The sequence below is a fragment of the Macrobrachium nipponense genome, chromosome 8 (assembly GCF_015104395.2).
Source record: "Macrobrachium nipponense isolate FS-2020 chromosome 8, ASM1510439v2, whole genome shotgun sequence".
Taxonomy (NCBI): Eukaryota; Metazoa; Arthropoda; class Malacostraca; order Decapoda; family Palaemonidae; genus Macrobrachium; species Macrobrachium nipponense.
The window spans coordinates 32,577,103-32,601,157 of NC_087203.1; the positions used below are offsets into that span (position 1 = coordinate 32,577,103).

The 24,055-nt window shown below is 44.6% G+C and overlaps 2 protein-coding genes across 4 annotated transcripts in view; one reads left to right on the plus strand and one right to left on the minus strand.

Annotated features, from left to right (window-relative positions):
- LOC135222649 (rho-associated protein kinase 1-like) overlaps window positions 1-24,055 on the plus strand; it is a 298,624-nt gene that overhangs the window by 188,302 nt on the left and 86,267 nt on the right. The gene's annotated exons all lie outside the window — the stretch shown is intronic.
- LOC135222647 (uncharacterized) overlaps window positions 1-24,055 on the minus strand; it is a 205,852-nt gene that overhangs the window by 126,552 nt on the left and 55,245 nt on the right. Inside the window, exons 3-4 of one of the 3 annotated variants that reach the window (XM_064260786.1) lie at window positions 11,358-11,528; window positions 8,212-11,227 (exon numbers count right to left, since the gene is read on the minus strand). The exons of the other annotated variants lie outside the window; for them this stretch is intronic. Of the exons in view, the coding sequence (XP_064116856.1) occupies window positions 9,221-11,227; window positions 11,358-11,528 (2,178 nt within the window). The 3' untranslated portion in view covers window positions 8,212-9,220. Of the gene's footprint in view, window positions 1-8,211; window positions 11,228-11,357; window positions 11,529-24,055 lie in introns of those variants that run through there. 3 annotated transcript variants of the gene reach the window in all.

Below are 24,055 nucleotides of genomic sequence, written 5' to 3' on the forward strand. Positions count from 1 at the left end.
ATATAAAGTACGATAAACAGGAAAAAAACTACGATCGGTCAACTTTGACTCACCGAAATTGGTAAAAAAAACGCATTTGTAACATAAAAATCTTACAGGTCTAGTAATATTCAATCATTTATCTTCAATTTAAAAACATATTGCAAGTCTCTAGAACAATATCTCTATTTATGGTGAATATTTGAAAAAAAATTTTTTATTCCGTCCGCGCGCCGATTCTCGGCCGAAAATCTCGGAAACGCGTAGGTCACATTCTCCTAATATTTGTGCCTATTCATATTACGCTTTTTTTAGTTTTATATATGAAAATGTGCGCAAAAACATGCACAATATAACAAAAATTATTGGAAGGTTGTAGCATTTCTCATTTTTTTTATATTTGCATATAAAAAAAATTTTTAAACAAAAATTCGACATTTGGTCAACTTTAACTCTTTCAAAATGGTCGAAAACTGCATTTGTAAGCTAAAACTCTTACAGTATCGTAATATTCAATCATTTTCCTTCATTTTGAAACAAATTGCAAGTCCCTATAACAATATTTCGATTTATGGTGAATTTTTAAAAAAATTATTTTTTTACGTCCGCGCGCTACGAATTCATGCATCATTTTGTGATAATATTTTCTCTGTGTTGCTTTTATCGTTTTACAATGTGTTATATATCAAAATGATCGCAATTTATTGCACATTACAACGAAAAAAAAAGTAACTTGTTACCTCTAACAGTTTGGCGCACAGCGCGATTTGAATACAATTATATATGAAATTTTGTTTTTGCGCTATCATATATCGCATTATTTATATATGATAATGATAATTTTTTTCATTTCTGATGGTTGCATACTAAACTTCAAGCAATGACAAAAAAGGAGCCAAAAATGAACTCTTAATCTTGAAAACTAAGCGCTCTGTGATTTTTTGAAAAAAATATTTTCGCTTCCGCGCTCACTCTCAAACCCCTCCGGCACACGGGAGTCATTTTTTTATTTACCGCTTCGGCGTTTAAGGGTTAACCTTAATTGTTTTTTATTATCCTGTATATTCCTTGTGTACTTCCTTATTCCAAGCTTATGTGGCCATTTCTCTGGTACTATTTCCCGTAGCGACACGGGCTGAGCCCAGAAAAGGGATTTTGACGAAGGAAAAATCTATTTCTGGGCAAAGGCCCGTGTCGCCCAGTAGAATCCCACCCTTTTGTGTTACCCCCCCTTTTTTGGCCCAAGCTTGGGTGCTATCTGCAGGAATGACGTCAGAGGCGCTAGCCGTAACGGTAGCAAGGAGTGGGCCTTAGGTCGGCTCCTCTATAGTTGAGGGATTTTGAAGAAGGATGAATCTAAATGGCAAAAGACCTCTGGTAGTGGTTTCACGCGCCCCAGCCCCAGAAACCATACCGACACCTTAAAATAAGGTGAGCGAGCCAGAATATTCTGGCAATTCCATATTAGCTTTTTTCTCTGGTATTATAGCAATATTTTACCTTAGAAATGTGTGCTAAAGGGACATTTCACTGGGTGACACGGGCCTTTGCCCAGAAATAGATTTTTCCTTCGTCAAAATGATATTGTTATAATACAATAAAGTTTCATACATACTTACCTGGCAGATATATACATAGCTAAGACTCCGTCGTCCCCGACAGAAATTCAAATTTCGCGGCACACGCTGCAGGTAGGTCAGGTGATCTACCGTCCTGCCCTAGGTGGCAGGATTAGGAACCATTCCCGTTTTCTATTCATATTTTTTCTCTTCCACCTGTCTCCTGCGGGGAGGCTGGGTGGGCCATTAATCGTATATATCTGCCAGGTAAGTATGTATGAAACTTTATTGTATTATAACAATATCATTTTCATACAATCAACTTACCTGTCAGATATATTTGACACCCTTTGGTGGAGGGTAAGAGACAGCTAACATGGAATAGACAGGTAAACAACATATGTTGTAGGTATAAATAAACCTTGGTTCCTATCTGATGGGTGGTAGACTTCGTGGCTTTGCCCGGTAGTCTGCATCACTTCAAGACTTTAGCGAGATATGTGATCTATGGCTAAGAGTTCTTGTGGGTCTGCCGATGGGGTATGAACCGCTTACTCGGCAGAGCCTGAAAGGACTTTGTCAATGGGTACTGGACCACTTCTATGACAATACACCTTATGAAGGAGCGCAACACCGATCCCGATCACCTGATCCTAACACGAGGGTTCGCGCTCAAATTGAAAAGAGTTATCCCCACACTCCTTTCAAAAACCCCAATAATTTCACTAAGTTAAAAAACTTTAACTCAAAGTTAAGGAACAGTGTCGGCTCCTTATCCCAGTAACGTATCCGCAGAAACGTATAAACCAAAAGAGAAGGATCTCTCGTAGGTTAACTTGACATCCTTTGTGTAATGAGAAGTCAACACAGAGTTGCCTCTACCATACAACACAGCTAATATGTCTTATATGACATATTGTTATGTAAAGAACAAGAATTTGCAAAAGCGCGCACTTCCTGCGCTTTTAATTCTCAGCTGTTTGAAGGAATCAAGTCACTTAAGAAGTGCTTAGGAGATCTCCATGTTTCAAAGAAGACCAGGGCTTTCTTGAAATGGATCTCTCCCGTCTGAAGCCTGAAGCCTGGCAGGAACCTCGCGCCTGGCTGGTGCTTCGCTCTTGGTTGGAGCCTAGCGCTTGTCTGGTACCTTTCGCTTGAACTGGCGCCTCGCGCCTTTAGCTGAGATTTGCACCTAGAGCCTGGCTTGAGCCTGACTGGCGCCTCGCGCCTGGCTGGCGTCTCGCGCCAGGTTGGTGCTTTGTGCCTGCCTGGAGCTTCGCGGCTGGCTGGTACCTCGCGCCTGCCTGGCGCCTCGCTCCTGCCTGGAGCCTCGCGCCTGCCTGGCGCCTCGCGCCTGGTTGGCTCCTCCCCACTTGCCGGAGCTTCGAGCTTGGTAGAGTATCGAGGATGTCTGGCAACGTCCACATCGGACACTCTTATCTGTCCTATATATTCACATCTAGCGCAACTGTGTCAGGTTGTAGGCCCGGTCTTTCTCCTCATCAGACAATGACAGTGTTCTTGGGGCTGTCTGCCTCTGGCGTTTTTTATGCCTGTTTTAGCATAAGGCTCCTGGTTGGCGCTACATTGTCCGAAAGTCCTGAACATCCACAATAGTAAATCACAAGACTGGAGAAGGGTGGAAGAAATTCTTCCACTTTGAGAGCTTTGGCCTCTCCGGCAAGGGGAGGTGATTGTAGTCAGCTACATCCAGTATACGATAGGATATCTAACAGTATGAGAGATAAGAGTCTTCCTCCGAGGAGGATCCTTCTTGAGTACTTCCCTTGCTCACGAGATCTCTTCTTACCTGTTGAAGGGCCTTCTCATTGCAGAATCTTCCCTATCCTTGTCCGAAGGAAGGGAAGAAGCTTGGAAGTCGAAGGAGACTCCGAGCTGAAATTGGGAGTACTCCTGATTTCTAGCTCTTTATTGTATCCCTCTGAACACCTTCTGGGAAGCATTTTGAGCCGTCATCGCATTCCAAAGACTCTGTAGGCAAACGTTTTAACCATTCTACTGTAGATGAAAATGTAAGTACCCTGAAAACGTAAGTACCCTGCCTGGACAACGAAACCTCTATCTGAAAAACATATAATCAGGAATAGGGGTTTTAGTTCTTTTGCCAGACATACTATGCTGCCAAAAGAACCCATTGCCTAATCTCCATAGAATCTGATGCGAGATTCCAATGCTCAAAAAATTCACTTGTCTTCTTGATCGTTTGGGACCAAGAGAAGCAAAGAATTCCCTCATAAAAATTTCTCAAAGAAGTTTGATGAGGAGCAGTTCCATCTTGTCGGAGCAGGGAATCTGGGCCACAAAAAGATCCCATTAGAAGTACATGATATCCTACTCTTGTCATATTGAGGTATCGTATAAGATCCCGAAGATCTTAATCCTCTGCTATCTCCAATCCCTTTGTAGAGACAGAGTATAGCCTTTTACTAAGTTCTTTGATAGCAGATATATAAAAGGTGATTCTTCCCTCTGAAAGGGAAGAAAAAACCGTTATGTGGTTCACAGAGGTATCGGAAGAGGACAGTTTCCTCATTCCCTCTAGCACGATCTGCAGCAATTCTATATCTTGTCCATGACTATTGTCATTTATCTTGAAAAATCCTCTCATTCATGTCCACTTCTGGTCAGTCTGCACGCAGACAGACTCAGAGTGGAGAGGTTGTTAAGGTCCATTTATAATAGATGCTGATAGAATATTCAGACTGTCTTGGAAAAGACTTCCAAAACATGCTGTGAGAAGAAACGTGACCTCGTGAATCCCACCTCTCTAAGGCCAAAATGAGGCATAAAGTATTATCTTCTCTTTCTTGACGCCCTTTATCTTAAATTCTGCAAATAATTTATATTTAGGGGAAAAAAGACTAAAGTTTATTCCCCTTTCTAAAAAAAAAAATTAAGATGGCGTATATTGCTACCTCTCTTGGTTCGAGGAAAAGGAAGCAGTCTATAGGAAGCCTGTTCGTCTTCTACCTTACTAAGAGATCTATGAAGAAGACTTTCTGCAGGTTCTCACAACTCTTTCCAATAAATGTTAAACATGTTAACAGTTATTATCGTCGATCGAGAAGGTTCTCTTTGTTAACGCGAACAGGAGCGAAAAAAGATTCTCGATGCTCTTTGCGATATGAAAGAGTCGTGGAATTGGCCTAAGTGATTAAATGGGTAACGAAATCAGGAACGAATCTTGCCGTTACCAAGCCTGGTGTCCGAGAGGCTACTGGACTCTTAGGTTAATAACTCGCTAAAACGAGAAAATCTTGGATGGTGCTCTTGGCTCACTGCGCCAGGCTGGCGCTTCTTGCGCATTGCGCCAGGCTGGCACTTCCTTCTAATTCTTTTTAGGTTATGTGCCAGAACACCTGTGCCTTTATGGTACCCGACATCCTTTCACATGTTAATTCCGTTCTTAGTAGGAAAAAACTTTATATACGAAGTATAGTCCATTTAGGGAAACAAGTTTTGCCACAAAGAGAATGTTTCCCATCCGACTCATTCCATCTTCGAGCAGGTACTCTAATAAGCTATGCTTTCGTAAGCCTGAGAGCATTATATAATATAATGTTCTGCTGCGATAGAATCCTTTAATAATGTTACCAACGGTAAACAGCATTGAAAGGTTGTACTATCTCTCTTATTGAAAGCTTCTTAGCAAAAGGCATACAATATTTTATTTATATTAGCTTAACTATCCCCTCAATCCGAGGTTAAGACCGCGATTGTAGGGGAGAGATACGGATAGTTATTCCATCCCGCAGGAGAGAGATAAACCCGACCGCTCATGACTGACACCTACATGGTACTGCGTAACTGCGTTGGTCTCAGGCTCTCAGCGAAAGCAGTCTCCGTTAGCCGTCTGGCCTTACTCTTCCAGAGTTGCCAGCTACTCCCTTTAATAAAGGAATCTTATAAAATTATTATCGAACTTCAGGAATTTCTTATTAAAGCATATTTAAGCGAAACAAGACTTCGATAAATCTAGAAGCTAAGTAGGTGTTGTCTTAACAATCCCTTTAAGCGTAGTCCTTCCTAGGAAAGTCGTAGAAGGATACTGGTAATTGAGTTACACAGCAAAGAAGTAACTACGGTATGTTTTATGATTTGACCGTATCGTATTCTCATCCAGCAGATACTCTACTACCTTCTACTATCTTCGTTCTTTTCGTTAATAGAACGATAGAAAGAGTATATATATATCCTTAAGGAAGGAAGTTAATCCAGGAACTCTTTAAATCTTCGTGATTTCCTCATAAATCGCGGAAGAGACAGAATTCCTGTTCATCACTAGGGTTTACGGAAGGAAGTAGAGATTTCCTATCCGCCATCATACCCAAACGTCGATGAGATTCTTATTAAGAAAAATTCCCAAAACTCTCGCCTCCTCAAAATGAGGGAAGAGCATGGATGAAGGAGAGAGTCCGCATTGAGAGGAACTGCCTAACACAGGAGTCTTCTGAATAATGAAAAGGGGCTTCTCTTAGTATCAGAATCCTTCTGACAAAAGCAACGGCCGCCTGTGCGACATCTTGCACATTTGCCAGGGGAAAGTTGCTCAAGTTAAAAAACTCAAAGAGGAGTCTCACGACTGACCTCTCTCTCAAATGAAGATTTTGGAATATCCTGATGCCTGGCGTCTGGATCCTTGCGCCTGGGGTCAGGATAGTTCCGCGCGCCTGGAATGTTCTGGAACGTTCCGCTTGCGTGGAAGGTCCCGTGCGCCCTGATAGATCCGAGCGCCTCTAGTCTTGTTATATGAGCCTCTTGCCAGTAAACGTTCAAGTTCCCAGGGAAGCATCATTCTGATTGCCACTTATACTCTAAGGCTCCTCAGTCTAGCCGTCTGTTTTCTCTTTGAAGGCGCCTTGCGCCAAGAAAAAAGTTCTGGAACGCGGCTCGCGTTTATCTGTATGAACGAGGCTCGCGCTAGTCTGTTGGAACGCGGCTCGCGCTAGTTCTGTTGGAGGCGGGCGGCTCGCTGCTGGCTGTTGGAACGTGGCGCTCGCGCTAGCTTGCTGGCTGGCTCTCAGCCTCTCGCTCAGTGTTCTCTTAGTTTTCAGAGAACGAGCCAGATCGTCCGAACTCCAAACATGTATATTCTTCGTCTTTTCGGATGTAAGATGAAGAAACGGAAGAAGAGACGCACTTTTTAAAGGATGCCTTTCCAATGGCTATTCCTGGCAGTCTGGGACTTTTTACAGATCCTGCCGAGGGAACGCCCGATCGGTGGGGATTCTCCATAACCTCCGTAAGGCTTTCGACTTTCCTTCTCTGGGCTTGTGAGCTTGGAAGAGGTCTAGGCCTGAGAGCGAGACAAGAGCCGATCGGACGGCACCGCACCCTCTACTAATTAGGACGCCTATCCAATGGCGAACTTGGCAGTCTGGGACGTTCTACAGATCCTGCCGAGGGGACGCCTGATCGGTGGGGATTCTCCATAACCTCCGTAAGGCTTTTGACTTTCCTTCTCCTCTGGGTATGTAAGCTTGGAAGAGGTCTAGGCCTGGGAGCGAAACAGAGCCGATCAGAACGCACCCTCCACTGCACTAACACAAAAATTACTTCTTACCTTTCAATAGCTCGTATTTTGAGCTACATTCCTTTGTCTTCAAATTGCAATATGAATTTGAAGATTCTGTGAAGTAAGAAGGAGATGAGGATACAACACTACTAGTATTGTTAATGCTCTAACTGCTCGTTAGTACGAGAGCTATAAAAAACTTCTAAAGGAAGAACTAATTCTAATTCCTGACTTCCTCAAGAGGGAAGTTAGCTCAATCAATTCTAACATTTACTACACGTTATTATGAATAAATATTAAAATTTTCCCTCTTGCAAACTATGTGAGTGTCTACCGAAAAGTTCGGTAGTTACACGTAAACAATTCTTCGAAATTTTCGAAGCCAAAGTTATTAAAACAAATTAATATGCATATGCCAAACCAAAGATCCAGTACTTCCCTGCAAAAGATAGCCCAGAAGATCGATGGCGATGAAATCCAAAAATCAAGTCAGGAGGAACTGCAAACGTTGTTTACATTCCAAGCGACAGAAAAAATATAAATAGAAAACGGGAATGGTTCCTAATCCTGCCACCCAGGGCAGGACGGTAGATCACCTGACCTACCTGCAGCGTGTGCCGCGAAATTTGAATTTCTGTCGGGGACGACGGAGTCTTAGCTATGTATATATCTGACAGGTAAGTTGATTGTATGAAAATCCCTTTTTTCATCATTATGGTTTAAACTGTCTGTGAACTATTAAAATTTGAAATAGAATAATCGATCTACATTTCCACTTTGATAATGTTATAAAAGAAATTGCATTTGTCAAGACCATTTAAACAATTTATTGGCGCCACGGTTTATTTCTTCCAGAGTAGCCCAATTTCAGGCAAGTAGCGGTACCCTTTTATAACCCGCGGCAAGGTGTTCAAAAGTAGCCCAATTGGGCGGGTAAACCACAGCTTTGGCAACACTGGAGAGGGATGGGTTCACTGGGCGACACAAGTTCCCTTTCCTGGGCTCAACCTGTGTCGCCCAGTGAAACAGTAACAGAGAATTGTACATACAAGCTTGGAAATAAAATGTAAACAAAAACTTATATGAAAGGAAAAATAAAAATTCCTTAATATTATTGTTTTAATAACCAAGGTAAGGATAATAAATTACAGATGGTAAATAGCACCTAATATGACCAAATCCATACTATCACCAGGAAAATGCAACAAGTAATAAACATAAAAACAAATATATTAAAGAACTATGCACATGTACAGGAGTGGGTTGATGAGCAATCCAGTCCGGAACAAATGGCAGAAAGGCAGGGATTACAAGCGAGGCAGGTAGGTGAGAGTGAGTACCAAAAGATAATTAATAGCAAAATTATAAAATACCGATTTAGAATTACATAACTAGGCCGTATCAGAGGAGACAATGTTCCCTGCAGCCACTGCCGAATATTCAAGGGCCTCTAGAGTTTTCAGATAGTGACGTTTAAATACTGTCGGGGATTTCCAACCCGTATATTTTTTAAGATCCTCGAAGTTCATATGATGAAAATAATTAACTGAGGTAGCCACTGCCCGGATATCATGGACATGAGGGACTGAATCTGGATTGGCTTGTTTAATAAAATAAAGAATTTGTTGTCTGACGGCATTCAAGGAAATGGTTCCACCATTCTCTCTAATAAAAAGAGGACCTGAAGACTTTTTAGAAGTATTGCCCAATGATGGGTCCTGTGGAAGAGGGACAATCTTCCATGGAGACCACCTGTTTTGTGAGTCTTCATTCTTTGCTAAGAATTTCTGATCTGGAGAGAGCAGAACTTCTCCTGACAGGAGGAAATCAATATGATTTGGTTCTCTAGAGAGAGCCGACAGTTCAGATATTCTGGCGCCTGAGGCCAGACTCATTAAAAATAATGTTTTCCTGAGAAGGGTTTTACTGAAATTTCAGGTGACTGACTTTCTTTATTGCCTTCTTTTGAAGAAGGTCTTTGGCATAGTCTAGAAGGTCTGTCGTTGGAATTTGATGGAAACTGACTGGTGGAGGAGGCCCTTTTATCCATCTCCACCCCAGACCTTTCGATACAATATTGTGGGCCCACGTACTGAAGGTCCAATGATCCCAGGAGAGGTACAGTCTCACACCTACCTGGAGAGACTCATTGACTGGTTGAGGTCTTACTTCCTCTGCCTCCTCTGAAGCCTCTGCCTCTTGAGAGAACTCTAGAGCCAGCTCTCTGTCGGTAAGCCGAACTCGAGGGCTGTTGAGTCGGTTGACTCTGCAGCAGAACAAACTGCTCTTGTGGTTGTGCCTTAGATGTCGAAGGCTTACTTATTTGAGAGACAGGAACTGTCTGTACCACTGCTTGAGGCTGAGAGGTCTGGAAAGACTGACAATTCCCAGGCCTCCTCCTACGTTTGGCGTGTGGTCCGAGGGCCTCGAATTTCCTTTTGAAGTGAAGTCCCCAGCGGTCATGAAGGCTCTGGTTAGCCCTAGCCGCCTCGCTGAGGACGCTGTTAACCATGTCCTCAGGAAAGATGTTGGCCCCCCAGATTGATGCATTTATGAGCTTGTTAGGCTCATGCCTGATGGAGGCATTAGCAAAGACATGCTTCCTGCAGGCTCGTCTAGCCACTATGAAATCATACAGGTCCGATAGATAAGCCTGCAGCATCGACTTCGTCAGGACCCGGAATAGAGGCTCCTCTGCAAAGACAGAAGCTGTCAACTCTGCAATGGTGACTGAGTTAATTGACCTGCTCAGCCTACATCTTGCTTCGAATTCCGCCTTTAACATGGTGTCCGGAATTCTAGGCAAAAGTTCACCGAATTGTGTCATGGCACAATCACGGTTGAGTTTGCCCACTGTGAACGTTGCCGGAGCGCCACCCCAACACTCCAGATCTCTGGGAAAGAGCAAAGAGGTAGCCTCCGTCTCTTTTAGCTGAGGCATGGGTTTATCCTCCATTCCGGCCTGTAGTGTCAATTCTGCGATCTTCGATGTGCAAGGTGTCGGGATGTTATCCGGTGCTACGAACATGGTATAGCTACCGTTGTGAGGCATCAATTCGGTGTTGACGCACTCCCATTCCGTAAGGATGCGGACCCATGCCGACTGAGCCTGATCTCTAGGGTAGATCACTGTCTCTTCCGGGACCTTGTCTACCCTGACCAACGCTTCCTCGGCAAGCCTAGCGTAGCCCGGGAAGGGGAATTGTAGGCCCGGCGGGAAGAACTCATAGTCTTCCACGGGTCGGGTTCCGCAACCCTCAATTGTAAGTCTGCCCTCTGAAAAGGGAGCATGCAGAGCCAACCGCCATGGGTTGCTATTCTCAAATGGCGGGAGCTTGGATGCGTCCGGCACCACAAAGGACTGCGGTGTGCATCCCTCCTGGGTCTGTAATTTTTGGGCCAGAGACGGGATGGACTGTCTGAATGTCTCTAGACCGGAGGCGAGTTGCGTGGGCATCGATTGAAGTCTCGAGTCCATTACTACTTCGCTCACCATCTTCATGAGAAGAGTGGTGAAAGCCTCCTGGTCGAAGCCGGACTCCATAGGTCTGGCTTTGTAAGTCTTAGCTCTCGACTTCTTGGGTGGGGGAGTAGCTTTGGCCGAGGAAGTCGAAGGCTTGAGGGCCAATGATGACCTAGCAGAGCTTGCCGGAGAAGGCTTGGCTGGTTTAACCACCTTCAGCAGGGACTTCGTCTGTAAGGTTTTCGCCTTGGGGATTACTGAGCCCGACCTATCCCCAAAGGTCGTGGACTTCCCAGAGAAGCCCTGAAAAGATGAAGAAGAAGAAGGAGTTGGGCTGAAGGATAGTACATTAGCCCAATGATTACCTGCCTCACCTACCTCCCTACCTTCCTCCTGGTCCTCGATGGTCATGGGCTCTATATGCCGGCTGATGGCCGGCACCTCCTTTGCCATTTTCTCACGCAAGCCCTCTTGGTCCTCCAAAGGGGCTTGGGTCTCTTGGCGGATCCGCTCTATAATGGGAGCCGCCACTTCTGCCGCTACTGCTGACGAAACCTTAGCGTTTGGGTAAAGGAGGAAACACATCTCCTCCGACAGCACGTAGGGGCGGCCGGATCCGACGTTCCTCCCAAACCCCCCTACCCAGGCCTTGAGGGTCATCAGCGAGGAGGCCTTGAGAGTCGGATCAACCTGTAAGAGATAATCAAATTAGGTTCCCCAGTGTCGGGGACTTTTCCTCATTTATCTAGTTTGACTTATGCCCAATCGATAAATGTAACATAGAATTCAAGAGTAACTATGAGGCGAGGATGCTACCTACCGACTCATCTGTCACGTTCCTAACGAGGTCGTAACACACCTCGCAGGCTTCTGGGTGCCAGACCAAGAGTCCCTCCAGTTGGATGGCGCAGCTGGCATGAGACTGGCAAACCTCATGTCCATACATCTTTTGAAGAATGGCCGGACACCCAGCCTCCCGGCAGCGAACTATCTGTAAGTGGGAAAGATACATGAGTTTCATCAGAGTTATTTCCGGCAGTATGTGTACACTTAAATTAGTTTCTTAACTAGCTAAAGGTAACATCAACTATAATCTTCAACTTACTTCTTACTATTAAAGCTCTGGATGTCTCCGCCTGCTCCGGAATCCATACTATGGGTATCGCCAAAGCTATAACCGGCGGAGTTGGCCTGATACGAGCAGAACAGGGAAACAAGGCAAAATCTAAGCCTGAGTCTGATCGCACCGGAGTAGAGTAGCAATTCCCAAACAATTGGAAGCGCATTCTCTAAGCCTAGTTCCAACCCCACTGGAGTGGGCAGTAGCGATAACATAGAATACAAAAAACAGAGCTGCGGGAACAACAGTACGTAGAACTCCGGTGTATATATCCTGGCGTATGTGATGGTAGACCACACTTCGCCGGAATAAACACAGGCCCGGAGACATACCAACAGAGGCTACATAATAAATTTTCTTAACATTAAGCTCTGAATGTCTCTGCTGCTCCGAAATCCATAATCTCGTTATCACAATAGCTATGACCGGCAGAGTTGGCCTGATATGAGCAGAACAGGGAAAATACGTAAAACCTAAGCCTGAATCTGATCGCACCGGAGAAAAGTAGCAGTTCCAAGTCAATTAGAAACGCATCTCTAAGCCTAGTTCTGCTCCCACTGGAGTGGGGAAGCAGCGATAACACTAGAAAAGTACGGAAAACAGAGCGGCGGAACAGCAATATGTAAACTCCAGCGTATAGCCTCCTGGCAGATGTGATGGTAGACCACACCTCGCCGGAATAAATACAGGCCCGGAGACATGCCAACAGAGATTACATAATCTGCTAATCCCCCAATCTCCTCCGACTAATCCCCAGGACCGTGCTCGACGCTCTAGCTGTCGTTAATCGGTAGGATTACTTGGACAGCGAGCTGTAAGACTCGTGATCACCTGGCCACAGCAACCGATCAGTGATTACCACTTCTCGAGAAGCCGTTAACTAGCCTGCTACTAAAGGGGCAGAAGACAGTAGGCCAACTGACACCCTAAAGGGAGCAATGACCCAGGCTACACTCAACAAAATTAATTCATAAAATAATTGATGAGGAATTATTGGAAGTACTGACGAAAAAGGGGGAAAAAACCGCACCCAACTAAGATCCCAGCCTAACCCTCCGAAATCAGGTCTCAGATCTGGTCAGGTAGGCTAAGATGGCTCCTATAAGGACGTCACGAAGAGGACACCTAGAACCTAACTCAACCTTCCAAAATCGAATCTATTGATCTGGTCAGGTAAGATAGTCCTAGCCCCTACATACGTAACAAGAGAGGAACTCTCTAGTCCTGGGCCACCCTCCAAGCAAACATATCTGCCTGGTTGGGTTGGAGGTACTAGGAGCCACTAAGGGTGGTGGGACATACTCAATCCGCCTAGCCTACCCTCCAAAACCTAGCTTAGGTCTGGTCGGATAGGCTAGGGTAGGTTCATCGTGAAGAACTCCCAACCTCATCAAATATAGCAATACTACAAGATTATAATCAATAATTAACTAAACTAGAAACATACATGCATGAGCACCATGAATGAATGGGGAATCTTCACCTCTTAAAACTAAACTGGCGTACCGCTAGGCTAGCCTAGGACGCCTCAACCATAATACTCGCACATAACGTAGTATGAAGCATTTCACCGTACGCACGTAAGGGAACCAACTCGCTCCTGAGTGACTGATGATAACGAGAAAGGCCCTATAATAGGCTAATAACGTACGGATCAAACCGTAATAAACAAGGCTCTCAGTACTCGTCAGGAGCGAGACGGTAAAATTATACGACAACAGTAGCCTATACTGTGAAGTGCTAAACGGTGAACATAAATTACACAGCGTAACAAAATTCTGATATAACAACGCACATGGCCAACCAAGCATCCAAAATGGCTGACTCGGAAGAGGCGTCATGCCCAGCTCCCTGAACAAGTCTTAACAAAGAGCAAAATATTGGATACATCGTTGCCCCATCGTGCTCAAAATCAATAAATGGAATACTCAACTTAGATGAAGAAGTTTCTTGGCATAGGGAAGACATGATGCTCCGCAAAAACACTTCCTAGAAACAGCGGAAACGGTGCATGTATACACTACGAGTGCTAGTTCAGGAATGAGGGCTCTTGGCAGAGGTAGTACTACAGTGTACCCCCCGTATTCGCGTTATCCAGATTTGCGGACTCACACATTCGCGGATTTCTCTGGGGAACGTTTCCCTGCATTATTCGCAGAAAATTCCCGCATTCGCGGTATTTTTCTATGATAAATATCCACAAATTCCTGGTTTTTTTTTATGAATTTCATCATAAAATGCACTTTTTGTGATAAAACTATTAAAAAAACCAAGTATGAAAATTTTTAGTGGGTTTTTCTTAAGTTTTAACTAACAAAATAGGCTGTTTGTAGCATTTTCATAGGGGTTCCAAACATTCGTGGGTTCTAACTATTCACGGGGGGTCTGGTACGCATCCCCCGCGAATACGGGGGGGACCACTGTAGTAGCAAGCGGAAGGTAGACGTTGTAACGGCACCTCTCTACAGGAGGATTTTGAGAGAGGAGACATCTAAGTGGCAAAGCATCTGTGATAGTGGTTTCCACTCGCTCCTGTGCTATACCAACACCCTATGAGGGTGAGCAAGTAGGAGGTAGTAACTGGCATTCCATATGGCTTTTTCTCTGGTATATTTAGCATTTTTCTGGGATCGACCTGTGTCGCCTGGTGAAATGTACCTATAGCACTCATTTTTAGGTATAAATAAATGCTAAATATACCAGAGAAAAAAGCCATATGGAATGCCAGAGTTACTACCTCAGATTGATCACCCTTGTAGGGTGTCGGTATAGCATCAGGGGCGATTGGAAGCCACTATCTCAGATACGTTGCCAATTATGTCTCTCCTCTCTCAAAATCCCCCGCCAGACAGGTGCCGTTACAACGGCTACCTTTCGCTTGTCACTACCTCTGCCTAGAATCCTCATTCCTTTCATAGCACTCGCAACGCGAACCGCTTCATTTTTCGCTTGAGATTATTTTGCTATATTTTTTATCATAATGTCTTGTTGACTTTGAACGCAGTTAGACAACAGTTTGCCCTTGTTTGAGAAGTTTATAGTTGAGGTGTTTGTATGTTGTGTATGTGGAGGAAGCCCTCATCCAGGGAGCCGCCATGTTTACATCAAGGTACCGCATTACTCAGTCTTCTCAACTTTTTTATTTCGATGCATATTTTATTTTCACCACTATTGCACATCACAGTAAGCGTTACTGTTGTCGTGAAATTTTACCATTTCGCTCCTGATGTCTACCGATAGGCTTATGTATCACTGTTGGAGCCATTACCTTTTTTGGCCTTAATTAGAGGGTTTCCCTCGTTAGTCATTGTCCTTCATGAGCGATCTGGTTCCCCCACGAGAGTGCTGTTTTATTTTTCAATCTACTTCATACGTGAGTAGTGTGTTTGAGGCCGGCTAGGCTAGCTAGCCTAGTACTACGCCAGTTATTATTTTTGGAGGTAAAGGAAAGGCCTCATCCATCCGCTATGCTCATGCATGTTGTGTATGTGGTATTATTTGTATTATCTTCTTATAATATTATATTGATATGCTAATTTTATTTTGATGAGGTTAGTTTGGAAGTCCTACACGAATTTTACCAACCCTAGCCTACCTGACCAGATCAAGGCCTAGGTTTTGGAGGGTAGGCTAGGCGTTTGAGAGTGCTACTCGCTACCCATAGTTGGTACTAGTCCTGGCTTGCCTGACCAGACCGACATATTGGTTTTGGGGGGTGATCCATCACTAGAGTTCCTCTCTTGATACGTAAATGTAGGTGCTAGGCCTGTCTTACCTGACCAAGTTGATATGTTCGATTTTGGAGGGTTAGGTTAGGCTCTAGAGTGTCCTCTTTCATGACGTACTTGTAGGCGCTATCCTAGCCTACCTGACCAGATCGGTGTATCCGATTGTGGAGGGTTAGGCTAGGCTCTTAGATGGGCTTGCCTTTATTCGTCGGTACTTCCAATAATTCCTTATCAATAAATTTTGTAAGTATAGCCTTGGCCGTTACCTCCTTTAGGGTGTCAGTTGGCATGCCGCCTTCTGCCCCTTTAGTAGTAGGCTACTTCACGGCTTCTCACAAAGAGGACTATACACAGAGGACATCCTTCTATCTCCTTCAGATACCTTGTCCTGAGGAACAGCAACATTGAATTCCTCGGGCTCTCGAGACACTATATCTTCGAGATAACATCCAGTTCCCGCTCCGGAAAGAGCGGGTTAGCTGAAGAGACAGCCAACTGCTCCCTCCCAAGGGAAAGGATGCAAACCCTTAGAAGTCTTGAGCAAGACTTCTTAAAGGAGAGAAACTACCTTCCTCTTCAAAGAGGGAGGTGAGGAGGTGTCAGATGATGAAGATGAAGAAAATGACCCCCATGAAAACTTGCTGCAACACGGGATGGGAGGATGCTATGTCATGGCAAAGGATCACAATAATCAAGAGCAGATAGTTCGTTCAGTAGAGCAGAGCACTCGGCTCAGCAAAGCACTCAGCTTGCCAGAGCAGAGTCAAGTGAGCTGAATGATCAACAATACATAATTATGAGTGGTATTCGTCAGTAAAGAACTATCATTTTTCCCAATTAACTGTTCTCATTCAAGGCCAAAGGTCTCAGAAGAAGGATAAAGAGGGATTCTGTGTCTGCTGTGCTATGTGTTCGGAACCATAAGATCCAAGACATAAGACTTGACCATTCACCTAGGTGTTGCATGCATTACCAAACTTTGCATACCTCCAAACCAGACTGAAGAGCAAACTCACCTGTACTGGTAAACACTCTTCTCACTTTCCAAGCACTCGTGATAGTGAGCTCTAGGCTAGTGCTAGAATTTGTAAGAATTCCCACGCTTGGCAAGAAAATCTGACTTTTGCAAGAAATAAGTGGGTGAGCTTTGTCTTGCTCTGGTTCTCGGCAACATGATGAAGCTGAGCACTCAGCAAGTGCCAGTGAAACCAAGGGATCAAAGCACTCGGCAAGACTCCCGATTATTGAAATAATTATCAGGAATACCCATTGCCCATTGCCCAAGTGTTTGGAAATTGCAGAAAACCAAATCGCCATGAGAATGCCTTAAATTCTAAGGAGTTGAATCTCTTGGCGAGACTTCCAATTTTTGTAAAAACAATTAACGGAGATGTTCACCTCACCCACGTATTTAGAAATTGCAGAAAACCATATCACTCTGAGAATGCCAGAAATTCCAAGAAATTCAAGCATTCAGCAAGATTCCTGGGTATTATAATAATAATCATCGGGAATTCTCGTCTCACCCAAGTGTTTGCAGATCATAATGACCAAAACAGTCGAAGAGTGCTAGAAATTCCAAAAAATTTAACCCTTGAACGCCTAAGCGGTATTTCAGAAATCGTCTCCCATATGCCGGCAGGGTTCAGTAGTGAGCGCTGAAGCGGAAGGAAAAAGTTTTTTCAAAAATTCACCATAAATCAAAATATTGTGCTAGAGACTTCCCGTTTGTTTCAAAATGAAGGTAAGTGATTGAATATTACTAGACTGTAAGATTTTTAGATTACAATTGCGTTTTTCAACCATTTCGGTCGAGTCAAAGTTTACCAAATGTCGATTTGTTTTTTATTTATCGTTATTTATATGTAAATATTTCAAAACTGATAAAAGCTACGACCATGAGTTATTTTTGTTGTATTGTACATGTTATTGCACACATTTTCATATATAGAAAACTATATAACGGCTAATATAAAATGGTGCAAATATTACGACAATGTGACTCAAGCATTTCGGAGATTTGCGGCAGAGATTCTGTGCGCGGAAGGAAGGAAAATTCTTTTTTTCAAAAATTCACCATAATTCAAAATATTGCGCTAGAGACTTCCCATTTGTTTCAAAATGAAGGTAAATGATTGCTATTACTAGATTTTAAGAATTTTAGCTTACAATTGCGTTTTTCTACCATTTCGGTCGAGTAAAAGTTTACCAAATGTTGATTTTTTATATGCAAATATTTCAAAAATGATAAAAGCTACGACTATGAATTATTTTTTGTTGTATTTTACATGAAATTGTGCAAATTTTCATATATAGAAAACTATATAATGGCTAATATAAGAAGGTGAAAATATTACGACAATGTGACTCAAGCATTTCGGAGATTTGCAGCGGAGATTCTGCGCACGGAGTGAAGGAAAGTTTTTTTTTTCAAAAATTCACCATAAATCGAAATATTGTGCTAGAGACTTCCCATTTTCAAAATAAAGGAAAATGATTGAAAATTACTAGACTGTAAGAGTTTTAGCTTACAATTGCGTTTTTCGACCATTTCTGTAGAGTCAAATTTGACCGAATGTCGATTTTTTCTATTTATCGTGATTCATATGCAAGTATTTCCAAAATGATAAAAGCTACAGACATGAGTTATTTTTATTTGTATTCTACATGACATTGTGCACATTTTCATATATAGAACTCTATATAATGGCTAATATCAAACAGTGGAAATATTACGACACTGTGACTCAAGCATTTCGGAGATTTGCAGTTTTGATTCCGCGCGGAGGGAAGAAAAATATTTTTTCAAAAATTCAACATAAATTGAAATATTGAGCAAGAGACTTCAGTTTGTTTCAAAATGAAGGTGAATGATTGAATATTACTAGACTGTATGAGTTTTAGCTTACAATTGCATTTTTCGACCATTTCTGTCAAGTCAAATTTGACCGAATGTCAATTTTTTTCTATTTATCGTGATTTATATGCAAATATTTCAAATATTATAAAAGCTACGACCATGAGATATTTTTAAATGTATTCTACATGAAATTGTGCACATTTTCATATATAGAACTCTATATAACGGCTAATATAAAACGGTGCAACTCAAACATTTCGAAGATTTGCAGCCAAGATTCCACACGTGGAGGGAAGGAAATTTTTTTTTCAAAAATTCACCATAAATTGAAATATTGTGCTAGAGAATTTTGTAGCTTTTGTAAAGGACAATGGTAGCTCGAATGATATATAAATGAATCACGGTTTGATGTGATAATTATTCATAACAAAAGGCTACGTGCTGTCAAACGCTCAAATTGGCTAACATGGTAGATGGGGTTTCATGTCGATTCAAATTACGAAAGCACCGAGTTCGAGGGTGATCTGTAAGGTCAGAATCGATATGAACTTATTAGCGTCTCTGTTGGCTGATTGGATAGCGTCACTGTCTGTCCTGATTTTGTTCCCATCCACTTGGACGGTGGTTCGATCCCATGGGGGGACGAAATTATTATCAACTAAAAAATTTCCCTTCGGTACATATATGAAAATACAGTGGTACCTCGACATACGAAAGGCTCAACTTACAAAAAACTCGAGATACGAAAGCAAATACGAAAAATTTTACAGCTCTACATACGAAAATTGCTCAAGTTACGAAAGGTTGTTGCTGTAAAGTCCCGAGATTCGCCCGGACCACCGAGAACAATTTTAAAACTCCTGCGCCGCCAACTGAGTAAACTCGCCATCATCCTCCCGCTCTCCCATTGGTTCCTGATGCTAGTCACCCCATAAGATCCTGCTCTCCTATTGGTCAGCATCTACCCCTTGTGCTTTAAGTATTCTATTGGTAAAAGGATGCTGTAAAATGACAATTTGTCGAAAATTGCATTTTTCCTAACTATACAAACCTGAGGTCCTTTAACAATAGGAAGGTAACTAGCGGCAGCTGGGACGGTCGTAAGCTTCGAACAAGGGGACGAAGAACGGTAGTTAACTGCTTGTCCGATCGTGCGCGGGCGAAGAAGAATCACTTTTGCTTTAGGCCCATGCAAAAAGTTGCAGAGTGAGGGGTGGCATGAGGTGGGACTATATGTAAAGGACCTCAGGTTTGTATAGTTAGGAAAAATGCAATTTTCGACAAATTGTCATTTGTTCCGATACGTAATACAAACCCTCGGTCCTTTAACAATAGGAAGACTCACTTCTTGGTGGGAGGAATCTGAGTCTTTCGGTGAACAGACTGGTGTTCGTTCCCCAAACCGATTGGTAGTTGCCTCCCTGGTCGTAAGAGCAAGGGAGGGATCCAAACCTCTGTCCGATTGATCGGGGTGTGCACCACAGGATCAATGGTCAGACCTCTGGGCCAAGTACTAAGAGAGAGGCAAAAGCGTATCTCTTCGTACCAGCAAGCAAGAACTTGTTCCTGTTTGCAAGAGACAATCATAAAATGATGGGTTTGTCTCAAATTGGCATCCACTTCCTCCCCCTTGTTGGAGGAAGTGGATATTTACTCCTATCCCTACTGAAAGGGATAGGATGGTGCTCTATTGAGTAGCTCACCTGCATCTCGTCCTTACCCAGCAGGGTGACGACCGTGTCCCTCTACCCAGAGGTAGAGGGAAGAAAAGGATGGGAAGAGGAGCCAGTTCACACTCTCATTCCTCATCCATTCTTACGGTCACACCAGGACTCGATGCTGTTCAGCCTGCGAGGGTCTGGGTTAACTACACAACGTGTTGAGCAACCACCACGGTTCCCAAGGAAAAAGATCCAAGAAACTGTGGGCAATATCCCGAAGGTAGAAGGAGGTGCATGCGGTCCGGTTGGACCAGGCGCCTGCCTTCATTACCTGCGCCACGGAGAAGTTCTTGCGGAACGCGAGAGAATGATGAAGAGGCGTCCACACTCATCCTGGGTGTCGAGTTTCTTCAGACAGCTCCGTCGCGCCTTCACAGGACAAAGCAGCATAGCCTTCGGAGGCGGTGAAGTCCATTAGGGAGGGTATTGTGAAGGACTCGAACCAATCGTCAGTTACCGAAGGGTTCTGAGTCTTCTCTACGAAGATCGGTACGAAATCGAGCGTCACAAATCCCCATCCCTTTGTGCTTGACTTCTCAAGAGAAGTCATGCAGTTACCTAAGACGAAAAGAAGGGGATAGTCGTATGACCTATCCCTCTTCTCGACTTTGGTTGGTTACGTACAGTACTCATACTGACAAGCTATTAAGACGAAGTAATGATTGCTCTGGAACAAACCGAACTAAGTCCACAGCATAGTTCGTAATTGACTCGGGCGCTCTGACAGCTGCCGACTGACTGGTTCGGAATCAGTAGAGGCAAGTTGTCCAAGCATCCGGGTAAGTCACGTGACCTTCGCCCTTTAAAGAGTTATGCTGAGAGACCAAACAAATAAAATATTTGTCAGTCCACCGATGCCGGACGGCGCGGCGATGATTCTCTTAATGCATAAGCTCAAAAGGCGAAAGTCAATTGCCTTCAAAAGACCGAGGTCCCTGATGGCAAGAAAATCTCATAGACGTTGAATCTCAGCTTAAGGAGAAACAACACTATGTGACGTTGAAGACGAAGGTAGGCAATGAATGCAACCTACGTCTTCCAGCTGAATCGAGAGAAGGAATCTCAAGATTCTAAACCTGTGCTTACAAATGACTGAAAACGCTAACCGCCATTTCATTGCTGTCCGGTGTGCAGTGAAAGCGGGCGTTCTTCAGTAATGAAACACAGGGGAGAGCCGCCTGAAGAACTGCTTCTCATGGGCTGAACGTTTGGAAGTAGAGCTGGCAGGTGTGGGAGTAGCCGATGGTGCTTTCCAATACATCTGCTAATCCGGGGTGAACAATGAACAATTGCACACCTCCGAATACAAGATATTTTGAGGACAAACTCAGATTCCGCAAAAATCATTCGCATTATCGAGATACGATGCAGCAAGAGACTATTACAGAATTCTGTTACCGTGCGGTAAACAGAAAGATGAGAGTCGAATAGATATCTCTGTTTAAAATTCTCGCAATACCGAAGACGATGAATACTAGCGTCACAGCAGTAGATGGTCATTCATGTATGCGAGAATCCCCGTTAATCAGAGACTTAAGTCCGTGATTGTTGGGCCAGAGATACGGTTGGTATTCAATCAAAGCAGGTGAGAAAGACATAACCAACCGTCCATCTCAAAGCGGCAGCTGGTACTGAAATGCCTCGGGCAATTCAATACGCAGTAGCTGTCGTGAACTCGTCATCCTGAGTTGCCAAGTAATCCTTTCCACGAAGGAATGCGTTCGGCTTTAGAAACCACCGAGCATAAAAAGATATGCTCGAGCAATTATTATTTATTGCGAAACCGAATTTACGGTAAAATATAAAAGCTTAAATGGTGTTGTTGTGACAACACCATAAGTATATAAAATTGCAACTGGAAACTCCTGGGAGGTTGCAGGCAACCCGAGTTGCAGTTCAATTAGAATACTTTTCGTCTAAGTCGCAATCCGTAGAATAACCAGGATATGCGCCTACCCCTCGGACCATTCAACTGCTTAGCCGAATCATGTCGCGAGGTTAATATACGTAGTATATTTGTAGGATTCTGAACAAACGATCTCCATCCTAAATTCTTTCCTTCAAGAAAACAAAATAAGGATGGAGATCGACCACCTTCGGTCTCTATCAAAGAGAGTGAAGAAGTCTTCCTCGAAGGAAAGCTTCAATGGTGAACAGAATACTAAGACGATAGTTCAAGCCAAACTGGATATCACCCGTCCGTTCTTCTCTATTCCAGGTTGGTCGCCTATTGTGAGATAGTCTTCTTTCAGCAGCAGTCTCTTCTCTAATGCTAGAAATTCCAGGAATTCGAGCATAGGCGAGGTTCCCGATTATCGTGTAACATATCGGGGATTCTCGTCTCGCTCACTTTGGACCGTGGTCTCGCCAAAGTGTTTGGAGATCGTAAGAAACTCTAACACTCTGAATGCGCTAGAAATTCCGTATAAGTTCTAAGCAGTCTGCGAAAACCCCCACCGAATTCGTCAAACGATATCGGCTGGTGGTCTCGATTCCGTAGAAATCGAGAATGGGGCAGGATCCCTCCTCAACGACCGGGGCTTACGTCAGGTAGGACCCGAAGGTCCCCCCGGTAGCGCAGTCCCCAACGTGGAATCCTACAGAGAAATCTCTGTAGGATCCCTCCCCTTTCCCTCGTAGGCGTAAGGAGAGAGGGAATGGGGGAGGAATTGGATACTCGCTCGCTTTCCCAGTGGAACTAGCAGTTGGAGAAGAGTAGGAGCAGCCATCGCCTTGCGGCGATGGCCTCTCAGAGTCTGGGAAAACGTATCGTCAGGAGAAAACGTTTTCCCGAGGAGGGTTACGAACTCTCACTGTAGGTAAGGGTCTGCCGCCACTGTGAACGTCGTCTGGGTGGGGCTGATCGACACCTGACAGGAGAGAGCCGATACCGTCCTCCGACTCATTCCAGTCCTCGTCGAGGTCGAAACCTCTCAGGAGGACCGAAGGAGTATTTAAATACGGTGTCCGAAGACACGTAGAAACGCCGCTGTCGCAGTAGAGGAGGTGGAAGTAGCTTGATCGACCGGCCAGAACTGAGAGAGCCTTCTTGTCCGGAGACGAGAGACTCTGGTTCAAGACAGAATCGGCAAGCTCCGATCGCGGCAAACCCACCGTCGGTTTGGGTTCCCTCTCGGGCCCCAAAACGACTCGAGCAGAGACATGGGCTCTGCTGGTGTGTGGGAGCGGCGATCCTTCCCCAGGTCGTTGTGCTGACGAATCAGTGCAATAACCTGGGCAAAGCTACTCTGAATCTCGGAAGTTACAGCGTCTTGAGGAGTAGGACCATCCAGTCCCTCCAACAAGAGCAGCTCCCAAGACCCTCCTCCTTCAGAAGAAGGACAGCAACAGATCCCTGACGGTTGCCTCCAATCACTTGCGCGTACGTCCTGGCTGGTCCTAAGACCATACCTGGCACGTGCGGCGTCGTGACGGGATCGTGAGCGGCGCATCTCTCACGATCATTCCTATATACCTCGTCTTCCTGGCGTATGCCGAGGAACGTTGAAGGGTTCTACGGAGAAAAAAAAGAAAAGGGACAGAACCTGACGCTACCCCCTCCCCCCCCCATGACGGTCGCCCCTCCAAATCACTAGCGCGTACGTCCTGGTTGGTCCTAAGACCATACGTGGCACGTGCGGCGTCGTGACGGGATCGTGAGCGGTGCGCACCTCTCACGATCACTCCTAGCTACCTCGCTCTTCCCGGTGTAGCCCGAGGAAGTTGAAGGTAGTGGAGAGACAGACCTGACGCTCCCCCCCCCCGCTCTGCTGGCAGGACCAGTGTACGTGGGGGGCTGCAGCCGATCACCAACCCATGGTGGGGATCGATCTGCAGGCCTGGCCGTGCCGCTCACCTGTGGCGAGCGGCTCGACTGAGCACGTCGACCCCGGTCCCGTGCGTCAGACGAGCTGCTGCTGGTCATCGTATCCGCCCGGTCCCTGAAGGAGCGGCGGTCAGGTGACCTGCAGAGCTCACTTTCGCGGTGAGACCGTGAGCGTCCTCGCGGCACGTCAAACCGCTGGTACCAGCCGAGGCTGGTACCGTCGGTCGAGGGGACCTGGGGGACCTCTTCCCAGCCTCAACCCG